Raw genomic sequence first — 14,328 nt, forward strand, 5'->3', positions numbered from 1 at the left:
AACCCTAACCCTAACCCTAACCCTAACCCTAACCCTAACCCTAACCCTAACCCTAACCCTAACCCTAACCCTAACCCTAACCCTAACCCTAACCCCCCTAAGGGAGTTCTCTTGCGTTCAACGCAATTTCGGGGTCGTTCGTAGCGCTTATATCCCTGTCATATCTCATGGCAATCTTCCTATATCTCTTGAGAGGGCGGCAAAGTGCAATACGAGGTTCTTTCCATGTGAAAGGCTTGCTTAGGTATATCGTCGGGATCGTATCATGCGCCTATTTAGCCGTTATGATTATCTTTTATAACTTCCCGTACGCTATGCCCGTGAATATTGACGAGATGAATTATTCTTGCGTCCTGTTCGGAGCTATGGTTATCTTCCCAGGGCTATGGTGGATCAAGATTCGCAAAACATATCGTGGACCGCCTGTCGAAATGCTAGCATAGAAGGGTCAGTCTGCATGCTGTCAGAACGATATGCCTGGTCTCGCTGAATTAGATGAAGTCTAGAATGTTCTGCTGACAACTTGTACAACAACAATTCATGTATGACACTGCCCTCTATCAACTACATCTGCAACTACCACGTATTCATAGGTGAGAGCGACGTCGTAGACCCTTTTCCTGCAGCGTGATTCACCCACTGATCGACGACCTCGTCGTCGCCCTCAAATAGAGGTGTAACAAGCCGTTGTCAGACCAGTAAAATTGTGCCGGAAACTATCGCGTATTCTTGCCGTTTGTCATCTGCTTCCTCCAGACACAAAAGCCCCCTGTACTGATAGATTCCTCCTTCTCCCGGTAAGTCGACACTGTCAGCCTTGTTGAAAGTGATACTAGTGACATATTTAAAACGAAGAGTATCCCATAACAAATAGTGTGAGAGTTCTTGAAAACTTCACATAAAGTTCAAGCTGTTAGGGCATGCCTGTGGCGTCCACCAAGGCTTGAAAGTTAAAGCGGCAATCCTATATAAGGTTCCCTCCACTTTGGGGGAGCCGGGGTAAGGCCCTACGAAGAAATAGTACACGTAGATTCTGTAGTATTATGAGCAACGTGGAACTACTGATCAAGAAGACCAACAGGATGAACAGCTAGTACATTTACTACCAAGGCGAGGGTTCCATGTGTAATTCGCCGACGTCCGTCGCCGACGTCCGTCGCCTATAACCGTCGTCTATCCCCGGAGCCAGTGACGCGGCTCGAATCGAACAGACTACGGCATAGCCTATCGATATGGCTTACATTGACGTCTCTGATGGAATGTACCTACTAATCACTGGATAATGTTCGCTTTTCGGTTGCATAACACTCCACCAAGGTGAACTCTGTTACCGTGCGACCCTGGACCTAATTAATCCGAAGTGATTATGTCTCATAGAGTGCTTATTCCAACTCTGAAAGCTAGGGACTCAGGAATTCAATCATAAGTACGAACAGCTTCTTGCTCATAGGATCACGTCTCAGTTTCAAAGACAAGAGATTCTGTGGTCCTGTCCGTGGCTGGTCGTCGATATCCCTCCTATAGACAGTTACTCGATAGTGATTTTTGCCAGAAAAGATGTCACGTAACGCCCTCTCGGTTTCTGATGTCGTTGCGAGAGATGCTGCGACCTACAAATCCTCTACGGTTTTTGATCTTTTGTCTCTCAAGGGCAAGGTCACGGTAGTGACAGGTAATTGTCCTCGAATGAATTTGATCCATCATTAAGAGTATATCATAGGCGCTGGGCGGGGAATTGGGCTTGTGTTAGCGAGAACGGCAGCCGAATTGGGCAGCAGCGTCGCACTGCTCGATGTACTCCCGACGCCAGCTGATGATCCGTCAGAATTGGAAAGAGATTTCGATATACGGGCGAAATATTATCGGTGAATAACTACTCTGGAGAAGACTTCCATGTTTCTTTGTGATCAAACTTACTAACTCCTTTCTCACCACAGAGCCGATGTAACCGAATTTACTCAGCTGGCCGAGGTTTTTGACCAAGTGAAGCATGATTTTGGTCACATTGACAACTGGTTCGTACTCTACTTCTCATGTACTTTGCAGCAGGATTTGACGGTGGTATTCAGTATCACCGCTGCTGGACTAGTCTTGGACAAGCCTTTTCTGGATCATGAGTGGGAGGAGAGTGCAAGGATAATGAACGTCAATGTAGGCGATCGGAAATCGCACGAAACGTATTGCAGTGTCTGAACATGTCACAGGTCTTGGGCAGCTTCTTTTCTGCACAACTCGCCGCCAAAGCCATGGTGGAGCATAAACGCGGCGGCAGCATCGTATTAATCTGCTCAGGTGCCGCACATGCCTCGACCCCGTCACGACGCATGTCTATCTACAGCGCCTCGAAGGGCGCGATTTGGTCTTTGACGAAGAATCTTGCCGTTGAGATGGCTCCACTGAACATCCGTGTTAACTGCGTATCCCCTGGTTTCATCGCGACGGAGATGGTCTTGGACGCGGCAAGCAAAGACGAGAAGATCTGGGAGCAGTTCAGGGACGGGCCCCCACTGAAACGGATCGGACTCAGGAGTGAAATCAAAGGCAGTGTAGGATATCTGCTAAGCGAGGCTGCTGCATTTACCACGGGCACTGATATTCTTGTGGATGGCGGTATAACGTCTGGAAGGATCTGAAAGTCCAGAATCTGCGACTCGACGGTTTCCAGAAAAGATGTGGTAGCACTCGAATGGGGGACATCGTGTCGCACGAAGTGATGCGATAAGGAGGAAACAAGAGATCACACATGTTAGGAGAATCCCACAAATATCACCGCATCTTGTTTTGGAAAACCTCATCTGCGCCATGCGCAAACCATCGGCCTATCAGTCAGGCATTGATATCTTGGATTTGCTACGTACAAAAGTTGATTTTAGGACCTTCTGCCCCATAATTCTGGCCCGCATATGTATGAAAGTCAAACAACCAGTGATTCTGTGCTCTCGTCAATATGATCGAGGTAGAGCAGCTCCATTGTCAGCCCTAATAGTATGTTGACGCCAATTGAGTAGTTTCCACTCACGCCAAGAGCTTTTCCTTTTCTGGTTCCGGAATGTCATAGATGGCGACTGCGCTTTTCGGAGGTGGTGTAAGCATTTGGTATGCCTGGCTTGGTGGCTCAATACCAGTTCACCCTTGGAAGTATTACCATTGAAAGCATATCGGCAGATAGCCTTGTCGGTGGTGAGGCTGTGTTCTGGGTTTGCTTCCTATTGTCGTCCTACGCTTTGTAGCACAGACAACCCTTGACCTAGCCGTGGCCGGTTCGTAAAATGTAGTGCTAACCGATCGAGTCACCCATCGCTTTTCCTCCGATCACTCTCGTCTATCTCTCTATAAAGATCAAGTGAGGTTGTTCATGTCTAATACGGACTTCCTGTGAGCGATGAAGCTAAATTATAAATTATATTTAGATCTATCTAAGAAGCTACAAGAATACGAAACATAGAAGAAGCTTGGCGGAATGCAGGTCTGGGCAGTATTACTTAGGAGCGACGATCGCCTGCTTTGTTATATTCACACACTCTATAGCTATCGTTGGCCGCCCTCGGCTCGGGGCCCCGGGCTTGTATCACTACGATGCGTCTCGAGGCCACACCGACAAGGTCACTGCCGGCCCGGTGAATGTAAGCCGAACAACGACACTCCTCTCGTTATTCAGCTCCAAATCATATATACCCGGATACAGCACTGTATTACCCTTGTCGTCGAACCTTGCAAGCGTACCGATCGGGACCGGTATGGTCATCGACGCGGTCTCACCAGGTGCAATAATCGACAGCCGATCAAACCCAACGAGCCACTTGTTAGGGTAAGGGGCCGGTCCGGCGTTCGTGGTGTTGGCGAACAGCATCGCGCTATAGTCGCTCGTGACGGATCCCGTGTTGGTGATGGCAAATGTCAGGTTGAGTAAAGGTACCATCTCGACGTAGTCGTACCCTGGGTGCGCTTGGGACGTCACGTTGATGGTATCCCATGCTGTAAGGGTTGGTGTAGCTCCGAGTGCCAGGGAGAAATTGGTGTAAAATTCTCCAGCGCCAAAGGGGTATACTGGGGTGCCAGTGTACCACATGTAGGTCTGGCCAGGATTGCCATTGCTGCTGTTAGGGCGCAGGTCCATGATTGTCTGGTTGAATGCATCGACGAAATCGGCTGGGGCTCGTTTGCCGGTCAGAATATCAACAATGGCAGCGCCTCCTGCTTGTCCTGGATAACCACCCCAGACCAAAGCACTGATGTTGGGGTTGTTTTTGAGCGTTGAAGAATCAACTTGGCCGCCCCCCATCTGCAGGACCACGACCGGTTTGCCCATAGTTGCCAGCTCCGCGATCAGGTCGAGCTGATTGCCGGGCCAAGTAATGTTCTCCCGATCTAGAGCCTCTTCCTCTAGTGTGTTATCGATGCCACCCATGTAGATGACCACATCGGATGCATTGGCCGCGGCAATAGCACCACTGAAATCTTCAGTGGACGTAGTGGAAATATTGGTACCAAGAGCAAAGTTGACTTCCAGGCCAGTGTCTTGTGCAGCTTGCAGAGGGCTAATAATGTATGGTGCAACCCCGTAATAATTTCCCAGCATTTGATCCGTCGCGTTGGCCCACGGACCGATAACAGCGATACTCTTGACTGACGACGAGTATCCAAGCGGAAGTGTGCCATCGTTCTTGAGTAGGGTGATCCCTTGAACAGCAGATTCATAGGAGATGTTCTGCGCATCAGTTGATACCACGTCCTCCCAAGTGAGTTGGCGATACACGGTGCTGCTGTTTCCGTCGAAATAACCCAAGCGAACCAGGTTGGAGTACAATCGGAAGACTCCCTGGGCGACATCGGACGGGGCTACAGCCCCTGCAATAATGGACTCATTCAGATGATCGGCGTAAGCATGACCACAATCGATGTCAGTTCCGGCAAGTAAACTATCCGATGATGCGATGGAGAGGTTGTACGCATGATAGTGGGGTTCCCAGACATTGACAACCGAGTCACAATCGGCCGAAACGTAGCCGTCGTAGTTGCTGAAGCCCCAAGTGTCACGGAGCAAAGTCTGTAGGAGATATGAGTTTGCGCAACTTGGTACACCATTCACCGCGTTGTAGGAGCACATGAGGCTATTCGCCCTAGCATCACGTATTGCCGCCTTGAACTGAGGTGTGTAATAACCTGCAAGGTCTTGGTCTGATATGATGAGGTCAGCCGACTGGTACCATTCCAGCTCTCAAGATCGTAGCCAGCGAAGTGCTTTTGTGTAGCGACGATCTTGAGGTAATCTGGTTCGACACCTCCTTGCAGAGCAGTGATATATTCGTAGGCATACGCCGACGTCAGGAAGAAAGCATCTTCCCCTGGTGTTTCCTGCCCTCGACCCCATACAGGACTGCGAAATCCATTGATGTTGGGTGCGTAAGAGTCCAGACCGTACTTTCCAGCATTGCTAAAGGCTCGACCCTGTGTAGAAATGATATCGGCAATGGTGTGAATGTGACGGGCTGTCTACCGACTTGACAGCTACCCCAACGGACCCCAGCCGCTCCGCCACCCACTACAGCTCTGTTTAAGCGGGGTAATAAGCAAACGAGTTTCATCCCATGGATCTGCCATTCGTGGGGAAATGGTGAATGCACGGGCGTAGCTAGAATCTGATCACAGCCAGACCCTCGCTTAGGGCAGTCTTCCAAACTCGATGGCGTTAGAGATAAGGTCTACAGACATCTCTGCCTTACCTCCTGAAGTCTCCGAAGACTCTGGGGATCCTCCTCTGGGCCTCTTATGGACAGGGGGTTCAATAGGCTGGGTTGAGCGGTAGGGCGGCCACTTTCCCATTCGAGTTTCGTCGACCGCATCGAGTCAGTTTGCTGTTGTTAGGGCAAATCATTCCAAGCCTACTCCATGCATTTTTTTCCCTTACAGTGCTTGCAGTCATTTTGCACAAGCATAAGCCACCTTCTCTTGGCAGTGTTTGTCACAGTGCTCAAGCTGCATTGTCTTCTCCCACAGGTTCCCATGTGGACCTGGCTGACAGTTGTGCGATCTAGCCTCGCTGATCTACTCGAACGTGTTGACCCACAGATACCTCGCCACGCGTTCCGTCATCCTGAGAACAAACAAGACTACAAACAGGAGAATCTGTTGAAGAGGTGGCACGCCTGCAACCTCCAATATGTGCATGGTCTAATGACCTCTTGCAGCCAGAGTCTGACTTCACCGTCCATCCGGCACCGCAAGCTAGACATGTTTTTTTCTTACGGACACCCTGCTCCTCATCCCTTTAATTCAGACGTGGAAAGAAATGGACGCAAAGTGTGGCCTAGGAAAATCATAGACTGTGACCAGGTTCAGCTGCCGAAACAATGGCATTCAAAATCTCTTCATACGCAGCATCTGGAGCGCTACCTAAAGCTTACGCTTCTTCTTTTCCTGTGACTTTGCTCGATGTTCGACTCGGTAATCTCCCGTGACCAAGAATTAGCTTTCGAAGCGGTATATCAAAAGACAAAGGGCGAAGATGGACGTGAAGACCCCAGTGTAATATTGGAGTTGCAGTTACTTCAAGTCGACACTGAAATTCGTCACTTCCATTGGGGTCGATATGAGTTGTGCGTCCTTTTCTGAGAGCATCAAACTAAATAGAATGCAATAGGCGGCGTATCCCCTGGAAACCTTACTTTATCCCGTCTTTATCCTTGGGGCTTTCATTGCCGCTTCGGCTCCCGTCAAGTTGGAGCCGATGATGCTGTCATCGGCCTCGATTCCACATAGCTCCTAATTCATCGCGTCCTCTTTGGCGTTCGGCTGAACCTCGAAACGCAATCAACCGCGCTTTCCACTCCTTTGGGCCTCATCGGACAATTCAGCAAGCGAAGTGTCTGACCGGTGTAGCTGGTCATGCTCATGTGAATATCATTGTCATTGTCATCCTGGAGTCCTTCACCCACAACGGCACAGCGTTAGCCGCTGACATGGTGGAGGTCATCAGTCCTATCGTATGGTCCTACTCGTTTGGTGTGAAGTGACCGCTGTCGCGAGCCTGCTGGGCTGGAGACTTGTGTCCTCGATGGACTCCATGTCAAACGGTTTCAAGTTTTCTGGAAACGGGCTCACCATCCTACACAAACGAAACATGTGCACAGCTCTTCCTGTCTCTGAATAATTCAGCCCCAGGAATTTGGTATCAATGTGCCAGACTGGACGACAGCCGGACTCCAGCAACGGTCCCAGTTGAAAGCTGAGGGACCAAGCCACTGTTCGGGAGGGAAGTGGCTCATGATTGCATTCAGTTCTGGGTCCATTGTCCAGCCGTCAAGGTCAACGCTAGAGGTCGGATCGTGAGTGAGTGATGTGATGGAAGAGGACGTCAAATCCGGCTCCTGGACTACCCCAAAGGACAATCTGGTAGTCATTGTTTCCAACATATTGTCTTCTTGGCGAGTACGTGTCCTTGCATGCTGCTCCGCCCTGCCGAGAATTCGACGAAGGATTGGTGACGCTTTCGCGCATACTTCGCTTCTCTCCGACATTGATTCAAGTCGTTGAGTGCAGCCTTGGACCATAGCCAAGATGAACGAATACTCTTCGTCAGTGAGCTGCAAGAGTTGTGGATCAAGCAGCAATGCAAGAAGCGTGGAGGCACCTAAGAAGGCGTTGAAGCTACCCAGCCGATAGACATACCAATCGTATCTGCGGAATCCAGCATTTTCATAGAGTTGTCGATGGCTGTCTAGAATCGCCATGGCCGCATCCTTGCATTGACTTCTGCTCTTCTTCAATAACGCAACGTCGACCGCTTCCGATGTATGTAGTCGTAAGCAGGAGCCTTTCAAGTATGGTCGGTGCAGGATCAGGTACAGCTGGTTGGAGTAATTTTTGAGGATTTCCATATTTGCTCTTTGATGGAGTGGCAAGTCTGGAAAGTTGGAAAACCTCCTGGTATGTTCACTTTGTTCTTGAGCAATTCTGGCGTCAAGAGATCGCAATAGCGGACTCTGCAACGGTAAGAGATTCAGTGTCGCCTTGCAGACTGCAGTCGCCACTGAGTAAAGTCGGAACTTGTACAGAATGTAGGTCATCTGTGTTGGCGCCCTGGTGGAATAGGGACCTCCACAGACATTGTGTACACCATTCTCGGTGATCTCGTCGTCGTTCACATCAGCGGGCAGGTCAACATCAGCGGAGACTGGATTCGGCAAAAGATTGCCCATACATGTGGCCTGATTCTGGTATAGCATCTTCAAGCCTGCCCAACAACGACGTCGCTCCTCAGCTTCAACCGTGCCGACATCTAGGAGCCTTGGGTCGATGTGGCAGCCAATGGCTGTGGCAATGTGCAAGGTAAGACCAAGCAAGGGCCAAGTCGGTCCGTCAGTATGTGAATTCGCATATATCAAGAGTAACAGCGCCTTGACAGTGTAGAGATTGTGCTGGAGCATGAACTGATCAGCTGTCAGGCATTTTATAGCAGCTTGGCGATATCTGGAAGCAATGCTGCGGATCCTGGCTACGCTCGTTCCTTCGCGGCTCAGTTCTTCCAGCAAAGGATCATTGTCTTCCAAAGTAAGGACGGCTATAGCCAGAATGACAAACAGTAACGCCAGGAACGCGAGTGGAAGTTGTCCAGGGGATTTGCAGAACTCGGCATAATCATTGTGCAAGGTTGGATCGTGGAGGATATGGAATAACTACCACAACAGTTAGCAAGTAACAAGTAGGTTCAACTTAGCAACCTACTGGCGAGAAGACATCATGGTATCTTTGCAACAACTCGTCGCATTGGCGTTTGGAAGGCAAAAGCTCCAGGAGAGTCTGTCTAGGAAACGCAGGCTCGGCAGAAAATGGAAAGCCGGTCGAACTAGTGAGCGGTGATGAATTTTCGGTATGCATAAACGCTGCCATATCCTCGGAGTTGAAGTGCTCCATATGGGGTATAAAGCGAACATATCCGTCCTTAGACTTAAGAAGGGAGCCAGTCAATGGAAAGCTTGACACCGAAAAGCTTTCATCGGATGCTCCAACATTTGACGAGGTTGATGCATCGCTTGAACCTCCTGTTGGAGTCTGCAGGATCGTATTTCTGTGGCAAGGAACATCCACATTGATATGCTGCCTCAGTAGCGACTCGAGGCCTGCAATTCTGTCGACGAGGTCTTCGTAGAGTGTAGTGTCGCGTGATGGACCGACAGAGCGTACAAAATAACAACTGGCTCCGAAGCCTCTGCGCACGCACGACTGACATGGCGCTCGACCCCCGGTGCATTTGATCTTACGGTTGCGGCAATTCTCACAGCTGATTGGCTGCCTCCTGATGGAATGCGGTGCCATGGCAAGTGGGAGGACCGTCACAATCAGTCTGGGTGCTGGAAAAGATGCTGAAAGGATGTATACAAACGTCAAAGGAGGTGCACAAGGCAAAGAATATGGTAGGCATCACGCCCGCACCCGAGGAGGAGAGAATATACTTCTACAGTGGGGAGGAAAGCGCACTGTCTTCTGGGTGTGAGCCGTCAATCTCCAGGGTTCGCTGGGAATGCGGAGAAACAGTTGTAGTAAGAGCCCTTTATGCCGAGGATAACGGCAGGAGCGGTAAGGACGGCAAGGACCGGAAGTTGGCTCCGACACTGGCAGTTGGCGGTCTCGAACTGTCATTCGAATGCTTGGTCTTACTACCGAGATCGATGACGACCTTAGGTGAGCGTGCTTCTACGGGGTTTGGGCACCTCTCGCCTGCCAGCCTTTTGGGCGGCTAGTGCTGATCTACTACGAGGTCGACTGGAAGTCTAATGTGCAATGCCCAACTTCTCCGCCTTTTGAACCTCCTGGCGATATCGTTCAGCAGATGCCGCCCTCATTCTGGAGCCCCATTTGATGAAGATGAGGAAAGTGAGGACTTGCGCAAGACCTGCGAATGCCGCCACCAGAAAAGCATTCTGATACCCCAGATTGACGACCCAAGGGGTTACACCATACCCAACGGCGAAGCTCATAGTGTTCCGAATGCATATAACGCTGACAATGGCATCTGCGCCGAGATCCTTGTAGGTGTCTATGCAATATGATATGGCCAATTGAGCGCCGACTGAGCAGGCCACACCGGTGACGCCCATTGCAAAGACCAGGCCGAACCAGTGAATACCATGAGCTGCGCCCACGCCCCATTGAATCAATGACCACGGCACGGCGACAACAAGCAGGAGGTAAAGCCACAGACGCTGCTCCGATTCCCAAATGCCCTTGTTTCGACGGGCAAGTCGTAAGACAAGTCGGTCACCCAGCTTACCAGAGATGAAAGAGCCAATGCAAGTTCCGATGATAGGTGAGAAATATGTCAATCCCACCATGGAACTTCAAATTCTGGTCAGTCAAGAAGTCCAACGGGGCGTGTCAGACTTACGGAGCGAAATTATATGGTGGGCCGCTGAGGATGAGAGACGAAGTTGCATTTAGGACGTTATACCAGACCAGCGAAGCACCATAGTTGAAACCGCAATAAGCAATGACAGGAAATGTCATGAGTTTGAGTGGTCGCACCACGCCGAATAAGAAATGCTGCACAGGTCTCCTTTTGTCGAAGACCTTGAGCTTGGCCATGTAGCTCTTCTTTTGATATTGGGTATGGCTCGGCATTTGGGCAGCATAGTTTTCTTCCACAATAGCAGGCTTGTCGTTGTAGGCCTTGTCTTCTTCGTCAGTGTGTGCATGAGTAGTAGCCTCGGCCAATTGTGCTTCCTCATTGAGAATCGAATGTCGGTTGTAGTTGGTCTCTTCCAGGAAAAAGAAGCAGAACACAAATCCGATCGCAAGCCAAATGGCGCACCAGTACTGTCACACGTCAACGGCCATTCCAGACATGGCTGCCAACTTTGCCTACCTGTACCCACTCCCAACCCATTCCATCGTTAATAAAGCCAGAGAACACTGGGGCGAGGAAGCCAGCCGTGTACAAGGTCAAAGCATAAATCGCTATGTACGTGCCTCTCTGGTGAGAAAAGTACACATCGGCTATGGAGATCTCCGCGAGAGACTCACTCGGAGCCGCCAAAAGCCCCTGAAGAACCTTGAGCGCCCACCAAGAACCTGCAGTCCTCACGTAGGGTACCGATACAGTGATGCCCTGCATCAACGTTAGTCTTGCGCTTCACGGCCGTAAATGTCTCCTACAATGGATAGCAGCAGTGAAAGAAGATAGACAGGTCGTTTGCCAAATGTTTGCGCGGTGGGCTGCCTAGTTGAAGGGATTAGCTTTCAATGCTAGATAGAGTCAGGTTACCATGTGGTTGACTTTACCATAGCAAGCAGCCCCATCCCATCAGTAGAAACTGGTAGCCCGTTCCAGAGTTGAGATCTAGACCAGAGATCAGAGCTCTCCAATGCCTCAAGTTGGGGAATAAATACTAGCGACTGTAAGACCTGTATCTTCTGAGATCGGCACGATTATCGAGTAAACACAGGATACCGCCAGTCCAATCATCAAAAGATATACACATAGCGAGATCGTCGACAACAGCTTGCGTCGCGGTGACCAATTCAATGGGTCATCTGGGTCATTGGACGGGGCAGGCACCAAGACTACATCAGCAAGGTCTCCTTCTGCATGCTTGACAGCCAAAGTACGCTGCAAGTCCACAAGGTGGAGAGTGCCTGGGATGACAGTGCGTGCAGTCATGTTCGCTGTTGAGAGATAATTCACCCTCAGTCCCAGCTTCGTCTGGGGAGTCGACACTTATACGGAATATCGCACCTGACCCTGTGTGGGTGCATCATAGAGGACATCGAGCAAGGAGCCTTAAACCCCCGCAGTCGTCCCCGGATGGGCGTACTCACTCGTCTTTTTCTCCGCCTGCTCCGGGTTTGTTGAATTCTTGTCCACTTGTGACTTTCTGGACAATCATCAACGGGACAGAGGTACGCTGGGCCTTGTAGGGCGGCATGGCTTACGTATCAAATACCGATAGCGTGCGCGGTGAAAGGCGGAGTAATGCAGCCCCATGCTCGGGCTCAAACTTCATCCAGCATAAAAAGATTTCAAGGCGGACAATTGCGGACATCGACCAAAGACGATGTGATCTGCCGGGATGTTAGCTATTGGGGTCCAGTAAACGCCGAGGGGGTACTCTAATTCGACCCCAGCCCACGCTTCTCCCCTCATCTGCAAGGTTTTGGTGCGAATATTGCATGCCGCTGACAGTGGAAGGTAGCACGTCCGGCAATCGCGGCAATGACGGACTTGGACGATGTGAACAATGCGGAGAGATAGGGTCGAAGAGACATACCTGATGGGTCTCATTGGGCATAATAGCGATATCATCTGTCTGTGATTTGTAAGATCCCGCAAAACAATATCTTGGCTCCCATTCACTGGTAGCTGGCTTTGCACGTGGTACTTGGAGAACTACCCATTTGCGCGTACGTTCGTGAGACCACGGAAGATTACCTAGACGATGGACATCTTATGTTGCTAGTATGAAGAGCATCTCGAGACCGCAATGGCACAGACCTAGATAACGATGACAACACGATTCCTAGCCGGGATCCGTGACTGATCACCAACGACGTCCAAGAGCTACAGTGCGGCGCGGCATTGAAAGGGGGATTGCTCCAGCGGCAAGCTCAATTCTCTTCCTATGCTGAGCTCATCTCAAGCGATATGTCCTGCACAACGAGTTGAGTGGGCATTTTGGCCTTCACCAAACGAGAGATTGACTGGGGACGGATTTCACCTGGAACGCTTGGCGTTGTTCTGCCAGTCGGTGCTGAGTGCATATCTTTTGTTTGCCTAGCATGCACGAGCTGTTCTCATGCGGCTCTTCTCTTTGCCGCAATGGACGTAGTTGACAAGCTTCAGGAGGGGCTGCGTCGCATGCTCACTAACACGAGCAGACGCAGCGCTGTCTCGGCAGAGGTGCGAATATCTCAGCATACAAGCCAATGTATAATTGTCCGAAGATTTTCATGGCTTCAGAATTCCTCTACTTCCCTGGCGGGAAAGGTTGGCCAGTCTCATTGGACTTCCGAAGACGTGGAGATATTGTAAAGCACTGTCCAGGTGGAAGAAGCATCAAACTGCCAGAACGAGGCGGATTGGAAAAGTCTCTCCGTAAGCATTGCTGTACCACGACATCGGTAAGACCCATGGGCGCGTGTCCAATCGACCTTTCTTTTTCTCGTGAACGGGGCGCATGCCTGCACCCTCTTCCGCAAAGCTTATAGGTCGATAGCCGATCAGTTGACACGTGCTTCGATCACGATATTCACACTTCACAATCGTGGACGAGTTCCCATCGACAAATGTGTTCAGCGGCGATCGGCTGCAGGCGTTGAATCTCGATTGTTGCTGGGTCCATCGGGCCAAAAGGGTGCAGGATACGAGACATGGTCAGCATGCAGAGAGGTGTGACGACGATATGGTTGCAGGATTGCCAGAGGTCAACGTGAACCACGAGACGATGCGGGACAGGATGGTGAAAGGACGGTAGACAAGTAAGAGACTTGAAATATCGTGCGAAAGTGAGAGAAGACACGAAGGACCAAACAAATTGTCAGAGGAACCACGTCATTATTTACAGTCAACCCAAGTCGCGTCTGCAATTGCAACTGCGCCCTTTAGGCCGCAGTTTATCCGGCAAGTGTACATTCCACCAGTTTCTTCATCACTTGGGGACCTTATCTGCGACTGTTAGTAACAACATACTCTCCCTGGGTCCAAATAGACCTTTTGAACGCACCTGTGTACGATCTTCTCGGTAGCCGACTAATCAATGGACCGTACAGTACCCTGAAAAGCCTACGCCACCTCGGAAGGGAACGAAAGATTACAAGTCGACAGTGGAAGTCAGATATGGGCACAGATTGCGCCGGCGTTTACCGCCCCTGCTTGACCATACCAGCCAGACCTTCCAAGTTGATAACGGGTTAAACCAAGACAGAAGACATGCAGCCAAAAAGGAGGGTCTGCCATATATGAGGAAACATGCTTCGCTGGATCTGTGCACCAACATTCCTTATACCTGTCACGACACCGTTGGAAGGGACATCTTGTGCGATCAACACGGATGAGAGAGTTGTCTCCATATCGCCAGATGGAATGAAATGCCCCAGCATTGGCCTTGCACCTCTTCCCCCTAGTCCCTCAAATTCTCGCATCGTCCTGCTCGTGATGACGATATATGCAACGGAGACATCTTCAAGTTGGCATTGGGATGAGACAGGCAGCCTTGCAGCTTGCCGACCCGACCCGACGACTCAGCTTGCTCTTGAATACATTTTATTCGTCCTTGATGTCATTAAGGTAAAGCCATATCGAAGAGCCGTCCCGATCGATGCATCTTGGGTCTTCAG

At 50.4% G+C, this 14,328-nt stretch overlaps 5 protein-coding genes across 5 annotated transcripts; 2 read left to right on the forward strand and 3 right to left on the reverse strand.

Moving 5' to 3' along the window:
• Positions 1 to 101: 101 nt before the first annotated feature.
• On the forward strand, positions 102 to 443 carry EDD37DRAFT_571667 (choline transporter; the record flags this gene model as incomplete). The annotated part of the gene is made up of 1 exon (XM_062814349.1): positions 102 to 443. A coding segment is annotated over one exon (342 nt), but the record flags the coding sequence as incomplete, so codon positions are not given.
• A 1,114-nt stretch (positions 444 to 1,557) lies between these two features.
• On the forward strand, positions 1,558 to 2,633 carry EDD37DRAFT_571664 (short-chain dehydrogenase/reductase SDR; the record flags this gene model as incomplete). Its single annotated transcript, XM_062814348.1, has 5 exons — positions 1,558 to 1,672; positions 1,721 to 1,865; positions 1,938 to 2,015; positions 2,070 to 2,151; positions 2,205 to 2,633. 5 exons carry the CDS (start codon positions 1,558 to 1,560, stop codon positions 2,631 to 2,633), a joined length of 849 nt encoding a protein of 282 aa, XP_062665071.1.
• An 864-nt stretch (positions 2,634 to 3,497) lies between these two features.
• Positions 3,498 to 5,923, reverse strand: EDD37DRAFT_678573 (xylan 1,4-beta-xylosidase Talaromyces emersonii; the record flags this gene model as incomplete). The annotated part of the gene is made up of 5 exons (XM_062819653.1): positions 3,498 to 5,178; positions 5,208 to 5,448; positions 5,523 to 5,702; positions 5,724 to 5,855; positions 5,909 to 5,923. 5 exons carry the CDS (start codon positions 5,921 to 5,923, stop codon positions 3,572 to 3,574), a joined length of 2,175 nt encoding a protein of 724 aa, XP_062665072.1. The 3' UTR covers positions 3,498 to 3,571.
• An 884-nt stretch (positions 5,924 to 6,807) lies between these two features.
• EDD37DRAFT_597776 (fungal-specific transcription factor domain-containing protein) lies at positions 6,808 to 9,315 on the reverse strand (the record flags this gene model as incomplete). The annotated part of the gene is made up of 2 exons (XM_062814607.1): positions 6,808 to 8,675; positions 8,725 to 9,315. 2 exons carry the CDS (start codon positions 9,313 to 9,315, stop codon positions 7,152 to 7,154), a joined length of 2,115 nt encoding a protein of 704 aa, XP_062665073.1. The 3' UTR covers positions 6,808 to 7,151.
• A 455-nt stretch (positions 9,316 to 9,770) lies between these two features.
• EDD37DRAFT_655014 (serine/threonine kinase 16) lies at positions 9,771 to 11,656 on the reverse strand (the record flags this gene model as incomplete). Its single annotated transcript, XM_062818734.1, has 6 exons — positions 9,771 to 10,335; positions 10,385 to 10,812; positions 10,862 to 11,104; positions 11,152 to 11,215; positions 11,278 to 11,335; positions 11,386 to 11,656. 6 exons carry the CDS (start codon positions 11,654 to 11,656, stop codon positions 9,771 to 9,773), a joined length of 1,629 nt encoding a protein of 542 aa, XP_062665074.1.
• Between the last annotated feature and the right edge of the window lie 2,672 nt (positions 11,657 to 14,328).

Source organism: Exophiala viscosa, assembly GCF_022695815.1.
Source record: "Exophiala viscosa unplaced genomic scaffold EDD37scaffold_23, whole genome shotgun sequence".
Classification (NCBI taxonomy): Eukaryota; Fungi; Ascomycota; class Eurotiomycetes; order Chaetothyriales; family Herpotrichiellaceae; genus Exophiala; species Exophiala viscosa.